The sequence below is a fragment of the Apaloderma vittatum genome, unplaced genomic scaffold (assembly GCF_000703405.1).
Source record: "Apaloderma vittatum isolate BGI_N311 unplaced genomic scaffold, ASM70340v1 scaffold21343, whole genome shotgun sequence".
Lineage (NCBI taxonomy): Eukaryota > Metazoa > Chordata > Aves > Trogoniformes > Trogonidae > Apaloderma > Apaloderma vittatum.
The window spans coordinates 1,498-21,376 of NW_009706694.1; the positions used below are offsets into that span (position 1 = coordinate 1,498).

General features: G+C 38.0%; 1 protein-coding gene across 1 annotated transcript; it reads left to right on the forward strand.

The window, feature by feature from the left end:
* Positions 1–861: 861 nt before the first annotated feature.
* LOC104271280 (succinyl-CoA:3-ketoacid coenzyme A transferase 1, mitochondrial-like) lies at positions 862–19,843 on the forward strand (the record flags this gene model as incomplete). The annotated part of the gene is made up of 5 exons (XM_009865900.1): positions 862–970; positions 2,278–2,368; positions 15,067–15,202; positions 17,913–18,062; positions 19,737–19,843. Coding segments are annotated over 5 exons (593 nt in total), but the record flags the coding sequence as incomplete, so codon positions are not given.
* Positions 19,844–19,879: the final 36 nt, after the last annotated feature.

The window sequence follows — 19,879 nt, forward strand, 5'->3', positions numbered from 1 at the left end:
AAATGTCACTTGCTTCTGGTTCCTTGACAGCACAGGTTAAGGCATGATAGTATTAGTGGGAAATACTTAAAGAAGAAAAAAACCAAATGAACTGTATTGACTAAAGAGTATAATAGATGAGTTATGATTGTTACTGTGTTACTGTGTAATGGCTTTGCACTGTGAAGTCTAGTTTTGTACTGCTCTCTCTCTTGCCCTTGCTATTTCATCAGTTTGCTGGGGTATGCCTGGTTCTGGGCTGTTCTGCAACAACACGAAAAGCTCAAAGACTGCCTTAGTAAGCTGGGGAAGGTTCACTTCGTTGAAAGGAGTCTCTCTTTACTATGCTACAGGGACAGCGCTATACTTCGCATTGTCCTTGTCATCCACTCAAATTTTGTGGCGGTGTTGGCTCTCTGCTTCAGCAATTTCTTGTTATGCTTAGTGTTTGGGTATCTTTGGAACTACAAGTAGCAATATGTAGGTTAGAACAGTCTTTGCGTTGCTTTAACTCATGCTGAGGAGTTGCGTCTATGGATCTATCCACAATAAGTCACGATTTGTCAGCAATTGAGGATGAAATTCAGAAATTTAAAATCCATTTAGATAGTTAAATTGGTCCAGCTCATATTAAGCGTAAAGCCATCGTAATACATATGAATGTTTTAAAATATGGGTCATGAGGGGCATAGAAATATAATAAGAGTCCTTGTTTTGGAGACCTGAACTCTTCTTCATGCTCACAACGTTTAGTGTTTACAATAGCAATGCCTTTTTTTTATATATGTATTTTGCCCCTTGTCTAGCCAGAGGGATGGTTGTCATAAAGTGATTATATAATTCTTTTTATTAATTCACTTATTTCTTTTAATGTTATTCCAGATTTGTGGATGCTATTTTTCTACTAGCTGTCATCGCAGTACCAAATTTTATACTGATCCTGTTGAAGCTGTAAAAGATATACCCAATGGGGCAACTATACTTGTTGGTGGTAAATATTTAAATTCTTTATGGATGCAATCACATGTTCTGTTAATGAGATACTTTTTACAGTTTTACTGTGTTTCTTTTAATATTAACTAATTTCACAATCCATATGCTTGTATGGGTATTTTAAACAAGTGGTTTCCTACTCTGCTAATGAGGAACAGGCTCTTTCAGTGAGAAAATCCCAGCTTGTTTCTTAGGGAAGGGAAAAAGCCTTAGACAGAGCCTGGGTAGTTTTGGGGTTTTTTTTCCCCAGTAATGAAGTGTTAGACTCTACTTGTACCAGTTTGAATGCAGAAAATCCAAATGTGTTCTGTATCTGGCTAGTCCACTGGGTCTCTGTGACCTTAAACAAATTGCCTAACCTGCTTCTGGCTGTAGGAAGTGAAGATAATACTTAACCTACGTTAAACTAAAAATTTATGTGTGGCATTTCCCGAAGAGTCACGAAGTTGTGTCGTACTGACTGTCACCGTGATTTGAGCTTTTGAATAATCTAGATGATTTCCACAATTTCATGCTGTTAATCTACAGAAAGAAAAGCAATCTCTTTATTTATAAGGTTATAAACAATTCAAGAAATAGTGAATGTAATATTGTAAAACATGGGAGACCTCACTGAGATGTCTAACAAGGCAGAATGCCTTCTAGGGAGAGTTACTGTATTTTTTTGTTGTCACGGGAACAAAAAAAGATCTGAAGCTAGGGGTTTGTGAAGGAAACAGTAATAGCTGTAGTGTTAGGCATTTAGTGTGTAAGACTTAGGCACCTCAAATGTGCATTTTAGGCTTACAAGGTTCTTGCATAATAGGTAGGAGTGTGAGGCACCTCACCCTGGGTGGAGATCTTCCAGTAACTTCCATTTACCTATCTTCCTGAGAACATGAAGATGCCCAGATTTTTATGGGCTAAGCTGTCTGGGAGAACTCCTTGCTCCTCCTATTTGACCTTGTGTGCAGCAAGGAAGTGAAGGTTAGATGGGTAGAAGGAGAAGGAAAAATAATGAATGCAGTTGTTAGGACACTCATCAGGAGAGCCAAGGTCATGGAGCCTTTCTCCAAAGGCCATTTGTGTGTGAGCAGACCTCTGATGGTTAACTGGCTTTCCACCAAACTGGGAAGCTTGTAGTGACTGAGAGATTCTAGTACTAGGATGCAACTCTTCCCGGAAGTGTTGATTTATTTAGTAAAGTAAGGACCTCATTCCACTCAGAAAAGATTCTTAAACAGAGGAATTCTTAGACTCCTGATTAATATTAATGTGTCCTTGCAAACACTCGTTACATATTCAATTTTACTTTATTTTACATAGGTTTTGGATTGTGTGGCATCCCTGAAAACCTCATTGGTGGTTTACTGAAGACTGGAGTGAAAGGAATAACAGCAGTCAGTAATAATGCAGGGTAGGTATTCATATGCCTGTGGTTTCATATGCACAGACTAAATGTTCTGTTCATGTGAAAAGGCTGGTATTTATGAAAAAGTCTTGCTTTTGATCATAAGAATTTTCATATTAACCACGCATTTTTGTTCTAAAGTGTTATTTTTTGAACAAGGCTAGAAACTGCAGTACTGTGTTTATGCTCTGTCAGGGAGCATTTGTCGCTGTTGTAGCCAGTTGCAATAGTGTATATTTATATATTTTTAACTGTCTGACTGTAACTGAAAATTCTGACTTAGATGCTTTAAGTGTAGTATTAGTTACTTTTTTTTGTGTGTGTGTATGAAGTTACAAATAGGGTTTTTTTCCAAGTACAGTTTGGTGCTTTCTGACCTTCTTGGAGTCATTCTGTTACTTCAAGAAAACCCCAGACAGCACAACGATGGTAGACAATATTTATGGTGAACGAATGGAGAGCTCTTTAATGGGTCTTGGAATTTTGGTTCATTTTTATAAATGTTTGCCCATTGAGAAGTACATGTGAGGTTGACAGTGAGAATGATTTCTTACATATAATTTCTCAGCTTCTCATTAAGGCTGATTTTTACACAAGCTGGTTATTGTAGTGGACTCCACAATACCTAACAATCTTTATATAGAGAAATAACTGCAGCTAGTTCCATTGAAGGGCATTGGTAAAATAGAAATTAAATTAAATTAAATTAAATTAAACTATTGATGTGCAGGATATAATGGCTTGTATTTAAAATCATTTTGATCAATAAGAACGATATTCTGTTCCTTGCAGTGTTGTTGGATGACTGGCATCTGCAGGTCGCCCTAACCTTGGTTCGGTGATTTATCCTATTAAATGTCACCTTCAGCAACATAATTCCAGTGTAATTTAGTTCATTGTAAATTTAAAGGCTATTGGAAGACTGATGTCTCCTAGTAGGATTATACTTCAGCAAATTTTCTTTGATTAGGGAGCTTATCCTAAACTCTTACTGTCTTGTGAAATTAAGAGTCTTCTCACAACTATAAGCACCGGGGTTATGCACCCCAGATGATAAGGAGGATAGTGTGTGAGCATTTCTTTTTTTTAATTGGTGTAGTTTTTGGTATTTTTCAAAATGTTGCTTACTTTCAGCAAATGGTAATATCCGTGTTGTTACATCTTCTGTGAACTTTTTACTTTTGAATGCAGTATTTGTGGTGACATAATAATGAGAATTTTGGATTGTTTTAATTGTTTTTATGGGACATCACTAATACTTGCAACTATGAGCCCTTTTCTTGGGTTGGAAGTCCCCCATCTGTTCAGCAGATGCTCAGCCCTTGTCCAATTGCAAAATAAGAACTGTCAGGGAAGGAAAAAAAAAAGGAAAAAAATCACTGGGAAATTGTTTTCTTCTGTATCTATGTTAAAATGAGAGACAAGTTGATGTGAACCAGGAATGATATTTGGCTATGAAGAACTTTGTTCTTCCTGCAAAATGAAAATAGATGTCAAACCTTACTCCAATTCATCCAGCATTGCCAAAGTGAATTAGGTGGGGTTTATCTGATAATACTTTGTGCTATTTTCAGCTGCATCATTGCATCTCCCATTTTGTCCATAGATTTATGTCATAGTCTGCTTTGGTTTTAACCCAACTGTATTTAATATCAGTTAAAACCAAAATACCATTAAAAACTCACAGGTTTAGTTTATACTCATACATATAGTCCAGGCTTCTGAGGCTGAAGTTCACAATGTATTAATCTTTTTTTTTTTTTTCCTCTGGTGCTTCGTGCTTGCCATTGCACATTCGTTGGATAACAGATATGAATTCTATTGGCATTTAACACATATACGGTGAAGGTCCTTAGACTGAGGGAAGCAATTTCTGATAGATGTTAAAAAGGAGAGAGAAAGAGACAGAAATAATTTTGAGTGGAAAGATCAGTCAATTAGAGATCATTCACCTTCCTCATACTCTTATTTCTGAATAACACCTGTATAGGTAGATAGAGTGCACAAATACTCCTGGGAAAGAAGTGGGGGTTTGAATGGGAGGAAAAAGTGAAAAGAGGAGCATTATGGAACAGAATGGAGAAGACATTTTGTACCATATTCTGCATATAGTTGGTGGTGTTAAATATTGCTTGAAATAATACTAACTTTACTGAAAATTCTTTGGACTTTGAGGCTGGTGTGATTACCGTGAAATGTTTGGTTGCTGTCGGGAAAGCAAAATCCAGTGCTTTTTTTCCTGAAACTTGTTTTCCATTAAAGTTCATGGAAGTCTGGTAAGCAACTCAGAGAACACTTTAATGCCCAAGGGCATCTAGGCTTTTCATAAAGCGGAGTTTGTAAAAATCTTAGGTTTGTTCTCATGTTGAACGATGTAATGAATTTTAAAAATAAATTTATAATAAATGGTAGTCTTATCTATTGTTCTTATTTATTGTATTACTGTTATATGGAATTTAGCCTGCTATAGCTTGATAGGGTTTGGGAACCAGTTTAAAACATGCATATTGTCATCAAAATCACTATCTTCATCCTGGTGATTGATACTGTTTAAACATCATCTAAAACCACATGAAGAAGTGTAGAGACATTATCAAGTATTGCAATACTAATAAATGGATTTAAAAACTGTTAGCACAGCAGTCAGGTACCCTACAGCAATAGTATTCAGAAGGTGAATTATTTGGTAATCTCAAGTTGCCAGGTACTTTGTGGGATGAGTAATTTGCCACTTTCCAAGACGCCTCAGGATTCAGTGTGTTTCACTTTGGCACTGTTGTGCTGCAGTTAATGCCATGCTGTGTTTCATCTTCCTGACTTCAGCTCTTCTCTCTTCTACAACTCTTCCAGCAAGCAATAGGTTGTGGTTAGATTTTCTCATCCTGCGGTGGAGTCATCAGGCAACTTGTAACTGGAGCAGGGAAGGAGTGAACAGACAACTTACTCTGGACTTATTCCCAGCTACATGGGTTAAGGCACATATCTTTCAATATGCGTGAGCCACAAAATATGTAGCAGAGCTATCTATTTATAACTAAAATAGCAGCAGTGGAGACAGTGCTTCATTAACATCTAGAGGAAAGCAATAATTAGGAACTCAGCTGGAGAGAAGGTTCAATGAAAACTCAAAATGCTTGGCAATGTCAGGAAAACATACAGCATAAAGGAGCAGTATGTTCACCCTACTGTTCTATGCTGGAGTGTAATAGGGAGGAGATTCCTCCTGGAAATCCTTGTTCAAATCACGTAGTTGTTGACAGGTAACTTGTTTTGGCCTTCGAAAGGTTTATCAAGGACGTGTTGTACAGTAGCATATTGGGTGCATGCTAGTGTGCGTACTGTGTGCTAGCTATTGAAACGGCTCCTTTAAGAGTAAGTACTCTTCTGCCAAGCCAAACAAGGCAAAGTGTTTGAAAGGGAAGCAGTACAAATATCCAGTATCTCTGGTATTTGCACTCTTCCTGCAGGAGAAACTGCAGCTTGTGAATTAGGGAGATAGGGTGGACGTGCCTCTAAAATACCTCTCACACCTTCCCTTAAAACTTGTTTTGCCTATATTTTTTGTGTTTCAAATACTTACTTTACACTAAGTTATTGTAAGCCTTTTAAATATAGAGGTTTCTGTCTAAGTAACCTACAAATCTATTTTATTAAATTTTTGCTGCATAATTGTTTAAATTTGGTTTGCTCCACGCATATGAGTAGGTCCTTATTTTAAATCTTGATTCAGTAGATTCCCAACATAGCTCTGGTTAATATACAGTACCTTCTTTTGCATGGCTGTTTTTTAATCTACTTGTGACTTTGTGGTATCTTGTTGCATACTGATTTCAAGTTACACTGAATGTTTCAGGTCAGGTTATGCTAAGATTTCCCTCTGTCAGGCTATCAGAAATTGACACTACATTATTATTTTGAATTAATTTTGCTTAATGAAAAACATGACTTTTTCACTATAATTACATTATGAGATCAGCACTTCCATTCGGTCTCTGCCACCTCAGTAGGCTGAATTTGTACTTAGTGAAAATGAAGTCCATTACTTGTAGTAGCTGCACGTGTAGTCTGACTGTTGTATGAAATGAACTATATCCCTTTGGGCTTTGTCTGCCTTTGAGACTTAAATATACATTCTTTTTGAATGCAGTAGTGTTGAACAGTAGGGTTTCACTTACAGTAAAAATAGAGAAGTCACAGTATCTTAATTACTAATCACCTGGGCGATCATCTAAAATGAGATTGACAGTATGCTGCCAGATTATCACAGATTCAGACTGCTTAAAAGGCATTACCAAGCATTTTTGAACTTTTGGCCTCTGTGCTCTTTTTGATGAGGTGTTTTTTTTATGTTAAAATGTTATGCATTAGTAAGGAGAGAAGAGCTTTGAGGTAAACATTTGAACTGTTCGTCATGGTGCCTGAATGCAGTGTTACTTAGTTAGGTTGAACATAATACTCTTGTTTTCCTAATGGCCTATTTGCAGTTGCCAAATCTCCAGGTAAGGCACTACTCTATGGCAATCAAGTGCAATTGTAAACTTCCTGCACTCTGTATTCTGAAGCACAAAAGGTATCTTTGTGTTTATAGCAATTAAATATTTTGAATTCAAGGCAGGATTGATAAAAGTTATGTATGTTGAAGTGTAAGGTTGTCTCATTTTTCAGTCATTGCTTTGAACTGTGTGTTTCTGTTAAAAACAGAATGTCTCTGCTGCAGACTCCCTGTTTGTTCTTACATATGTAACTCCTGTGGCTTAATTCCATACTTATCATTACTTTATATGTATATATATATTTACATATACTTATTTATATTTGTATTATTTATATATATTAAAATAAACTAAAAATACGTAGTAAGAATACTGTCGGGTGGAAGTTGCATTCCAAATTCAAATAGGATTGAGAAGTTTTCTCACGTAATATAAGGTGTCACATGGTTTTAATGGCATGAATTTGACAATCTCTTGATTCAGAGAGCTAAAATATAACTGAAAAAGTCTAAGACGGTCTCTCTTGGTAGAGAGATAAGATTGAAATGAGGTAAAATCCTGTGCGTGACAAATTGCCAAAATAATGAGACAAGATATATAACATATATTTAATACTGATTATTTGAAGCAATTTACTTTTTTTTTGTGATCTTCATTCTTTATGAAGAATCTTATCAGATGCTTTATTAGAGCTGTTAAATTGGTAACACTGTGTGAACTGCAAATCCCTGAAAATCTGACCAGGTCATCTTGCTAATTTTAGTGTGGAGGTTATTTAGGATTTTGGCAGGGCAAATTGTACGAAACTTTGCACTACATGGAAAGATTGAGAAATCAGTTGTGCAGATGACTTTCTGGTTATGATTACAAGGAAAGACAAAAAAGGCATAGAACTCAGCATGGTTGAGGAAACATGTTGATTAGGTTTTAGAAAAGTGGCAATAGAAGTTAAGCCAGGAAGATTTCAAAGCATGATGCATCTATGATGAAATTAACGTATTTATTGGATTAAGTCTATACCATATAACTTCATTGTGAGGGAAAAATATTATTAATTTTAAAAGTTCTGAATAGAGTTGTTTTATTTATTGTAATAAAAAAATGCACAGCGCTTGTTCTCTTCAGAAATTATCTGCCTTTGCACCTTTTCAGTGGACTTAGCCTGTGTACCTGCAGCCATCATTCTTACAGGATTGTAACATCATATTTTGGGGCGGATAGTGGAGAAGAAATGGTATGATTTTCCTGTGAGGCTGAAGCTGACATGAAGTTACTGGAGCAGAGAGGGCAGAGATCTGTTAAGAAGGCTTTTGTAGGAGAGGGAGAAGAGTGTAGAGCGAACACTGCAGAGAAGGAGCAGGGGGACTTTAAGGCTTAGTCACGCCGACTTGGACGCAGGGCTCTGTGATTCTGTCACAAGCATGGACTCCATTATTTTCTTTCCTCTTCCTCCCCTCAAAGTGGAAAAAGTCACACAGCTGAGAGATGAGAAAAATTCAGTTCTCACTTTCTTTTTTTCTTTGTCATGGGCTGAAAAGGCAGAGAGACAGTTTCTGTAGCTTCTGGGAGCTGTGACCCACTACATGTTTAGTGCATTTCCTCTTCTTCTGACCAGGACTCTCTTGGCATGTGGAAGTACCTGTACTTTTCCTCCTCATTTCTCAGTTACTGTTCCCTCAGAGAGTTTTTACGTCTTTTCTGCTTTCGATTAAGCAGTTCCCGGTGAGACAAATGGGAAAGCATTCTAGGAAAAAGGAAAGGAAAAAAGTGGCTGAAGACAGTGTTTCAAGAATCAATAGGGCAAGTAAACATTATGCCTCCATCTAATTTACCTTCTTGTGAGCTGACTCTTTTCTTCTCTCTAGTTGACTCTTGTTCCTCTTGCCCTCATTCTATGTATCCTGCTAAAGTGGAGGACAGAAAAGGAGAAACAGAATATAATATGAGCTGTGTCCTTAGTAATCTTCCAGAATAATGCATGGGGATTATTGTGGGACATAATTTCATTGTTAAGAAGAAGCATAAGATTGGGGAAGATGAGTCATCAAGAACTGTTATGTGGATGATTGCATTTATTTTACCTTTGGTGTGTCTGCACTTCTGTTCGATGTCTTCTGGCAAACAGCATCTGGTAGGGACCTAGAGATTTTCTGCACAAGGGCTCTAAAGGATCACTTTCTGGTGCTACCAATATTATACATCATGTTTCTGCAGACTTACGAATATGCATGACTAAGATCTCGGATGATGTCTTTGGCCATATATTTCTTTCAAGTTTTTAAAGTTTCATACAATAGTCAGGCACCCTGTGAGCCTGAAAGCTGAAGGCTGTGTTACTAGGAGATGCCAAACAGGTGGTGACTGATGCATCCCGTTTCACTGGGGAGTGTATCTAGACTTCCCTAAAGTTATGGACATATGGGAAGTAATTTGGAGCAGATACTTTTGAAATCTGAAAAGCTGGTGCTAAAAAGCAAAATGGGCAAGGTGTAACCTTTTTTAAGTGGAGAATGATAGAGGAAATTACTTCCCTCTCTTCCTAGTGTCTTGCCAGGAATTTCTAGCTTTGACACAGGTCCATCTGTTATCAAGTTTCATGTGTACTTGTGCAGCATTGGGTTCTGCTGAATGTCTGCAAACTGCTCATTAGTCTCCAGAAACTGACTAGTGTCTTTGCAAAAACCATTCTCCAGGAGTAGGACCAAACATAAAAATTCTTTTTTTTGCAGAACCAGCAAGTTTCAGAGAATTCTATTTTATGCCTGAGGTGGAGCCTCACAGCAGGATCCTTACTACATGCTTTTATTTCTCAATCCATAGTCCTCAGGGGTGATGTAGTTAACCCTCTCATTCTTCCAGTACCCAAATTTTGAGAGGAGAAGGCCTCAGGTAGGGCATCATATTAGTTTCTCTTTGGCCAACATTTGGCCAAACCTCAACTCTTCATGTTAATATTTCCTAATCAGTAACTTCTAATCTTGGTGTGATCTCTAAGGAATATGCACCACAGGTCCTGGAGAGTGTTTGAACAAGTATAGAGGAAAGCTTCTCTTCAAGAGATGTAGAATGAAGCCCTCATGGTAGTTGATGCTGCACACCATTCGTTTCCAGTATTTCCAGGAAGGGCAACCGGTCTGTCCTGACCACTCCCACTTCTCTTAGACACCTATAAATATCTTTACAGAGCTGTAGAGAAAGGAGAGTGTAATTTTCTCCTTTTGATCAAAAAAAAAACCCCAGAAGCCATGTTATTTCACTTGCCAGAGTACTGAGACATTCTGAATCTCCTTTTTTTGCATAAGAATGCATATTTTTATTTTCTGCTTCATCAAACTGTGCAGGACCTGTTGGTCTGTGAAGCTTTTATCAGTTAGAAATCTAGGTCATCTGTTCTTTCCTGTGGTACTGTAGAATGTGTTTTTCTTGAGACACCAAAGAGGACAGTCTGAGAGCTGCAAATTGCCAGTCATCAGGAGCACTACATCAACATGCTGCATTTGACTGCTTCTAGTATACTTGAGATATGCAAGCTAGATCTGGCTGGGAGTCATCTTTGGCTAATTTTTTAATTAGCAAAGGCAGACATGAGTTTTTGACAGGAAGATTGCATAGGTCTGGAAGGGAGAAAACAATAGGAAGGAATGTGTTGCTAAACAACCAGACCTCCTTAATTTTTCTAGTCTGCATTAGCAGAACAGGGAATTTGTGTCACCTACATTCTTGATGAGTGCCAGGTTAGACCTCTTTTAGTATATATTCCATGTAGTCTGATTATTTAATTTCATCCCAATAGGGAATGGAGAACCTTCTAGAATTCTTAGCAATTTTGAGGGCAAAACACATTCTCTATTGCTAATTTCTACTTTCCCTCTTCTGACAGCACACTAACAACTGTATCAACCTCCATCACGCCATTTTCCTTCCTAACTAGGGCAACACATTTTTATTGCACTCACCTTCGTTTAAATTTTTAAAGGACTGAATCCAGCTTATAAACCAGATGTATTCTTTCCATGCACTCAGTAAAGGATTTGTTTTTCTTTTTATGGACACTATTTGATAGGAACAGCATTGCCTGCAAGACAGATATTTTAGGAGTAACATTTTCAATATAAGCATAATTTAAGCTGAAAAGTTCAAAGGAGCTTCTGTGTTTAAAACAAAACAATGAAGAGAACAGGAAAAAGTAGAAAGGGAGAATAGTAGCTAACAATCACTACAAAACATGTTACATTGAAGGAAATTTGCCTAAACCAGAAATTGCTTTTAATTTTTATCTGGAGTTGTCAAGAGCAAAGCATAGGGAGAATAGGAGTGAGAACAGCATTTTCACTGCTATGTGAGATGCTGGTTTCTTATGACATTCGAATACAAGAAAAACCAGGAAACATAAAATAGGCTGAGGTGCTCAAATTGAGTTTTTGGAGGGAGATATGAGGAAAACTGATATGTATGGAAACCTAAAGGGTTGTTTTACCTGGAAACCTGAATGCAGACTGCATCCTTTAAAAAGATGGGTAGTGTTATATTTCTTGTAAGAGATTTACATCTAAAATGAACATATAAGATAAATATCACTGGGTTTTGTGATGCTGCTCTGAAGATGAAGTGCATCTGGGAATTGAAGTAATTGCCTGTTTTCAGGCAGGCAGAGCCTCTTGTTACATGACTTTCTGAAGGTAAAATTGCTCTTCTCATTGTGCTGGGGAAATAAGGTGTTGCCTGTACGTTCAGTGACTAATCCTCACTGCAGTTTTATTTTTGAATAAATTGACTACATTTTAGATGAGAAGAAAGAGTGACTCAAGAAGTGAAGAACAATTTGGGATTAGTGTTACAGAGAATAACTTTTGGGCAACTTTCTGTTTAATTTCTATAGGGAACTTTGTAACTACTAAGTTTTGTGTGAGAGAAGATACCTGCCTGTGGTAGATGAGGGAGTCAAGTTTATCCTTATGAGATGCTGTAGAATTATATTAAAAATCTTGTTAAGGACAATATGCTGTAGTAGCTGCTTCTGAGACTGTAGGAGGAAGGATTATAGATCTTAATGAAATGAGGCAGAAATTCCCTTAACTGTTACAAGTCTGCTGCTGAACCTCTTTGCCATCCTGTTCCTATTTGATTGCTTGCAAGTTTTGCAATGGTAAAAGCAGTGTTAACCACCTGAACGATACACAAAAGTAGCAAACTCATTTGTAAGCAGTTCAAGCTGCCCCTGCTTATTCTTACACTACAGACTGCTGGACAGTTTTGCGTAACTTCTGTACTTTTGCTACACAGTTACACAAACCCAATTAAACAGCCATCAAGTATTGGCTGATGTGGTACATTTGTTTACTACGTTTTACAAGGAGAGATAAGGGTTTGATGGTTTTCTTGTGAGAGGCATTGTTCTGCTTTGAGTGACCGTATACAGGAAATTCTGGCATTTATGTTTTTATTTTTTATTCCTTTCTTTGCCCACAGGATTCCTCTTTATACTCTGTTCGCAGCTCTTTTAGTTTCAAACTGCTGGATTTTTTTCCTGTGAGGAGTTAGGAATATAAGTTGTTTCCAGGCAGCACACATTTTATTCTCAAGACACTACAACACTTTTGACATTTCATCAGAGTTAGACATTTATTTATTTTTTTCCTAGGTCAGAGTTGGAAAGTGAGGCAAGCTTTTAGAGTAGTCAAGTTCTTTGCATCTAGAGAAAAACCAGATCAGAGAAGCTTGTTTTACTTTCTCTCATGAAGTTTCTAAGCTGCCTGAGTACCTATAAAAGTGGGCTGTCTTCTTAAAATAGTCCTAACCTTAAAATAATCCTAATTATACACACACTTGGGAAGTCTTTCTGACTGCACGTCTGTCCATGCAGCTATTGTGAGTGTTGTGGTAGGAGGCAAAGAGCTGGTGCTGCTTCTGCTTCGCTCAGCCTCTCTCCCTTCACATGCTGCACTGCAGCACGTCCTGAGTTGTCGATGCTGTAAAGCAACAGGGCAGTGGTGCAGCTGTAAAAGTGAGTTCATCATTACTACTTCTACATTTGAAAATGAGCACTGTATAATGGTAAAATTTTTGAATCTGGCCTTTTAAAAGAATGCCAGGAGGTTGCATCTGGGGTGCCTGACATGGATCCTGAAGTGATGAAGGATTAACATACATTAAATGAGGTCTGGTTGTGGCCCAGTGGGTTCATTCCTCTGATCTGCACTTATTTGTTGTGCAAAACAAATACTTCTCAGATCACTCAGCATCATATCTTGATTTTTTGAGTTGGGTTTTTTTTTCCCTTTTTCGAGTAAGATAGTATTTTTTTATATGGGCAGTATAGGTTGTGTCACAGTACCTACACGTTTCCTTTACATACATTTTTTACCTCATCACTGTAGCTTATAAAGCCAGGGTTAGGGGCTATACGTAGCAGTAGGGTAAAGCATAAGGAGGAAGAACAGAGGGAAAGCAGTCTGATCCATTACTTCTTACATCTGGTCATTACGGGAAAGATAGTTAATTTCTGTATACTTAGAGAACAAAGCAGTATTGTGGCCATGGTGGTGTAAGACTACCAAATGGATGGGATTTTTATAGGAGAGGGATATCATTAAAGCAATTAATAGAATTAGGAAATACAGCCAAAATTTTTGAAGCTCTTCTTATAGAGAGGTGTTTTCAGTAGGATGCATATATTGTAAGCATATGTGCATGTTAATTACAGTGTGCTGGATACTGGGTTTGGTTTCCTAAAGGATTCTTCTAATATTTTTCAGTATTTCTGATCCTGAAGTCTGAAGCTATTTTGTGCATAGCTAAGTCATACTGAACTGAAATGACTAGTGCAGATGTACGTTACTTTTTGTGAGGTGTTTCTGGATCATGGCATCTTTCCCTGTAGTGGGAGTGAAAGGTTTTGAGTTCACTCCTGTGTTGCAGAGATGAACATAAGTGAGAATATTCATGCACATGTACCACTCTGCCAACATCCTGCCTAATGTGTTGGAAATGTGAAGGAAACATGCCTTTGTAGTATCATCTCTATTTATTTCCATTTTTTAAAATTTTAAGATAATATTTTTTCAAATTGAAACAGCTTTTTTTTGCAGAGCCCCAGGGTCACAGGAACTCTTGAACTAAGTTATCGTTTCATCAGTACACAATACAGGGTGACAAACATCACAAAAATGCTGAAGACCAGTAGGCAGTAATGTGTTTAGGATATTGGAACTTAGAAGCACTGGCACAAAAAGTATATTCTATGTTATCTTTGGCATTCACTTTAAGCTAACAGACAAAATTTGACTGTAGTGTTGATATCTTTTGTTGGAGTAGGCAATTTCTTAATAAGAAATTGGATTATTTAGTGTAGGAAGAAAACCAAATTACAAGTGTTCTCTTATTTGCTTAATCCCTGTGATCCCTCAGATTTATACTGAATATTATGTGAATGGAATGGAGTACTCTTGTTGGTCACTTGTCCTGTCTGTCACTCACCGAAGGTGCAACCTTTTACTTCCTTGTGACCCCTCTTACTACCCGGCACCCCCAGCGTGGCACACAAGAGCCAGCAGTGGCCTTGGGCACTGTAGGAATAAGTATAAGCAAGAGCCTGTCTGCATCCCATTCCAAGGCAGTAACTGTAACCATCAGGTGTTATCACTGCCAGTAGCACACACTGTCTGCAAAAACATGCTGCTGACTTCAGAAAGTGCAGCCTCACAGAGGAAACTGAGCTGAAAAGTCAAAACACCAAACGGAATTGGTTCTGTTTAATCAAACCAGGACAAATACACAGACTAGCACTGTAAATGTCCATGTGCCTTTCTTCTTGAGGTCCTAAGCTAAGCTCCTTGGAGAGCAAGAGTTTAAGCAAAAGCTTTGCTCAAAGCCAAGTTGTGCTATGTGTGCCCTGTTATTAATTAGTAGGACTTTTTAAAGGAGCAGCTGTGTAATAACAGCACTTACTAAGTTGATGTTTGTAGCTGTTAGATGTGAAATGTCTTTAAAAGGCTGTTGAGGTCTCGGCACTGAATTCCTAAATTTTAATTGTAGCTTTGATGTTTTCCCCCCTAAAAGATGGGACTTAGTTTTTTTTCTCGAATTCCATATGTCTAAAATGGAGGAGATAACTTTGTTTTATCTTATTAAGTCATTAAAGTTCATCAAAAGTTTTGAATGCAACAAAACTCCGTTACAAATGCTGATTATTATCTGCCTTCTTCTACACAGTGTTGACAATTTTGGACTTGGTCTTCTGCTTCAGACTAAGCAGATAAAACGCATGGTGTCATCATATGTTGGAGAGAATGCTGAATTTGAACGCCAGTATTTATCTGGTGAGCTTGAAGTTGAGCTTACACCTCAGGTAAGAAATGTTTGCAGGGGACTGATGATTTCGTCTAAGATACTGAGTATTATTTTGGAATCCAAATATTTTGTTGGTGTGATGTGCAGTAGAGACAGATGGTGCTTGCCTTCTGTGCTGGGTTGACCCTGGCTGGAGGCCAGGTGCCCACCAAAGCCGCTCTGTCACTCCTCTCCTCAGCTGGGCAAGGGAGGGAAAATATAATGAAAGGTTTGTGGGTCAAGATGAGGACAGGGACATCGTTCAGCAATTACACAGTCATGGGCAAAACAGACTTCATTTGTGGAAATCAGTTTAATTTATTACCAACAAAATAAGAGTAGGATAATGAGAAGTAAAACCAAAGCTAAAAAAAAAAAACACTTTGAAAAAAGAACCACTTAAAAAACTTTCCTCCCCTTCCTTCACTGACCTTTGTGCCCGCTGAGTGCTTCTCTCACTTATTCTCACATCTCTCTCTTCTGACTGCTACTAGTGCTTCACAGGGTTTTTTAGTTTTTTTTTCCCTTGAATATGATATCCCAGCAGTGCTACTGCTATTGTGGATGAGCTCGGCCTTGGTCAGCCTCTTGGAGCTGGCTGGCATTGGCTCTGCTAGACACAGAGGAAGCTTCTAACAGCTTCCCACAGAAGTCACGCCTGTAACCTCCCCACTACCCAAACCTTGCCATGGAAACCAGTTACAGCGTCTTAGGATCATGGGCTGGAGGCTGCAGCTGACTGGTCTAATAAGAACTGACAGGTCATACTGTATGAATTCCTTTTATCATTCTTTGTATTTCAAGATACACACACATGTATGTATAATTGTACAAATTTGATTTTTAGTAGTTCCTTATAGACTGTAGAAAAACACGAAAAACATTATATGGGTCACTACTGTGGCCCAGGTAATGGGAAAAAAGTTGGGGAATTGCTGAATTCCTCTATTGGTGGAAGCTTGTGTATGCTTTTAGGGATGTCGTGTGTGCAGTGTCTGCCATCTAGTGGGTAGGAATTAAATTAGGAAATTTCAGTTAATTGCCAGACAACTTGTCTGGTCTTGTTCGTTCGTTCTCATCTAGATTAATCTCTGCGTAGTGTTATAAGCCAATATTTACGACTTTATTTTTTAGCACCATCGTTTTAATTATTTTACCACTACCAAGTTACCCACATAGCCTGAATGCAATGAGATACTAAAATCATGAGTATCAGTCACATTCTGTTGAGATCTAGTTTTGTGAAATTAGTACTCTAACTTCAAAGCCTACAGCATGTTAGTGTGTTGTATTTCCAAAGGTGACACATAACTGTTAGGCTTTTAACAGCTATTGATTTAAGTCTCTGGCAGAAGGAACAGTCTTAAGTTTTTATGGAGAAGAGAGTCTTAGGCTGCATCTATTTTCTCTAAGAATCCCAGAAAAGGGCAGAAAAGCTCCTTATACACCCAGTCAGTGAGCATGAAAATAACCAGGCACTTGTCGCTTCTCAAGTTTCAAAAGTTAGAAATCTCACAATGCATTTTTTACCTCTTCGTGTGTAATGTTCAGTGCTTCCATCTAGAAAACCTTGAACTCCTTTGACATGTAATTATCTTTGTGAACTGCATAGACAAGCGATGTAGATCTAGCATGAGAATACTGGTATTTCCAGTTCTTACCAGTATTTACTGTTAGTGTGCAATGATAAGCACAATGACTTGCTAGGAAATATGGGGATTTGACATATTTACATCAAGATAAAATAGCCTTTTGAAAAATGCTCTTCAAGTTTGATAAAACTTTAGGCAAAGTGGGGGACACTTGTGTCCTTGTTACTCAGTGAGGGAGAGGCCGTGATGAAATACTGAAACGCTAAGGCTGCCTGGAACACTGGAGTTTGTATCATTGCAAGGTTTGCATCTACCTCTTGCCACCATTTGGTAAACCTACTAGAAGTCATTGTTTTTCTTGCAGGATAACTGGAGAAAATGCTTTTGAGGTCATCAAGCTAGATAATTGACTGTGACAGTCTTGTCTTGCTTTGAATCCAGAAAAATATACTAAAAATTTGGGAAAGGACACTAACGAAGCAGGCAGATATGTCCCCATGTCTGTAATTAAAGCTGAAGAGGAGTTTGAGCTGTTAAAATCCATTCTACAGCTGGGTGTAGAGCAGAGAGCAGATGGAATGGTCAGATAGAGCAGCAATGTGGTTCTGTCAGCTTCTTGGTGTTCTTAGTACAGGTAGCCCACATCACTGGACTCCCTCTTCCTTTTTTAATCTGCTATGCATGGCTGTTTAAACTTGGAATGAGGTATGAAGATTTTCTTAAGGTGTTGGAGAATGAAACATAAATATGTAGGACTGTTATATAAGAAAAACCTACTAGCATATGGAGCTGAATGGAGAAGAGGAAAAGAACTCTTACTCTCCTCAGAGTGATGGATTGGGAAGCAAGCTGAAAGAGAGGAGGCACAGTGAAGTTTTGGGGCTTGGGAGTTTACAAGGAGTCGTGTGACTGTGCTCTTGAGCAACCTATGGCTGTGTATGAAGCATTTCTTGCTGTATCCAGTACCAATCCCACAAAGGAGAGCTAAAATGGGAGAAAATAATAGATGGAAAGTTCTGCTGAGTTCAGAAGGAAAAGCTCCAAACGACAGGATGTAAAAATAAGTTTATACAAACCATTCATCAAAGTTTGATTTGTTATTCCCGAATATGTCTTCTTAAATATGTTTTCACTTAGGGCACACTTGCTGAACGCATCAGAGCAGGAGGAGCAGGAATCCCAGCATTTTACACCAGTACTGGCTATGGGACTTTGGTGCAAGAAGGAGGTGCACCTATCAAATACAACTCGGATGGCACCATTGCCATTGCCAGCCAGCCAAGAGAGGTAAGACGTCAGTTTGTTATTAGGAAGCCTTCTGCCCTGAAAACTTAGTTTTTTACATATTTCCAGGATAAACAGTAGTTTAAGCACCTCCTGGCCAGGTTTAACATTGGTGTATTGGATTACCAGGGTGTCTGTGGTACCAGCCGCATTAGTTTTCCTCCCACTGCTTACTTCTGCCCTCTGTGATGTGTTAGGGAAATTTTTAGGATCAAGAAGTGGTCCAATTAAAAACCTGTCTTGCTGAGTGACTTTTCACTTGAAAGTTCTCTGACCAAGTTCTCTGTGTATTCAAACAAAATCTTTTGGCAGACCACTGCTGTGCACAGTATGGTTGGGAAATGACTTGCTGTTAGTGGGGCAGGTGCTTCTTAAATACTGTGATACGGAATAAGCAGCCCTGCAGTTGTATGTGAAGCTTTAGCATTACAAGAGATGGAATGTTTTCCTGTTACCAGACAAGAGCTCAGCTGACACAAACTTTCAGGAAATGCCTCTGACAACAGTTGAAATGTGATTTAGCCTGGCTGTTTGAAATTGCAATGGAATTTTAAAAGGGTATGGCTTCCAAATGAGAAACGAAGGCTTTATACTGAAATTTGGTATAGAATTTGGAGAAGAGATTTTTTCAGTGTCATAACAATACTCGAGAAAGGGGATGGGACTAATGCTGCATGTTCCCATTAGGCTGCAAATTAAATGATAGAACACGTCAAGGGTAAAGGTAATTTCCACCTTGCCATGGTTTTGGTGTATTTTATACCTGACTATTTTTAGTGTCTACTCATTAACTTAGCTTTTTTTTAGTTTTCTTATATCATTACGATGTTTTACCATTTGAAGGAATATTTTATTTATTAAATAGCTTGTAATTATGATAACATTTTTCTTCTACTTTTAACATTTGTGGAAAAGACTTCCTTACTCTCAGTGGCTATCATGATTTTGTCAAATCCATGCTCCAAATCCATTCTGAATGCAACTGTCCTTTTGTAAAAGCTCAGCTGTACTTTTACAGGACCAAAATGATGACTTCTGATACACTTTTGCCATACTTCCTCCCCCTCTCAGAAATTTTAAATAGCTCTGTAGTGTTTGCGTATAGTGTAACCTATTAAGAGAGATGCTGTTTCATGTTTCTGTATAGCATTAAAATACTAGCTGTTTTATATATTCTGGCCTCAGGCACCGTATCAGTACGAATATTGATCATAAAAGCCGAGAAAACCAAATAAAATTCAGCCTGTCTTATTATGTGATTTGACTACTCTGTCTCAATTCCACTTCATTTTAGAGTCGGGGTTCCCAGTGGTGAGCAGTGATTATGCAACTTTTACAAGAGTTCTGCTTTAGGACTTCAGTTTTTTTGTCAGGTGGAGGGTGTACAGAAAAAAGCATGTCTAATTGCAGTAGATGGAGCAGCAGGAAAAAAAGCAGGAATATGGATCTGGTTCTCTTTCTGTTTCACTAAACAGAGACGCTGTGACAAAACTAGGGTTTACAGCCTTTCTGTGCTTCTCTGTTATTACACAGTTGACATTTATTTTTTTCAGATAAAACATGATATAGAATAAAAAATAAGTTTAAATATAATAGTCTGTAGAATTAACCCCATGAAATAAATATTACGGGGGAGATCTGTTTGAAGAAACCTATATAGTGTGCTTTTCTCTGTAGGTGCGAGAGTTTGATGGCCGTCACTTTATCCTGGAAAAGTCAATTACGGGAGATTTTGCTCTTGTGAAGGCATGGAAGGCTGATCGTGCAGGAAACATAATTTTCAGGTATGGCTTTTTTTTAAACGGGGAAAAATTTCTTTA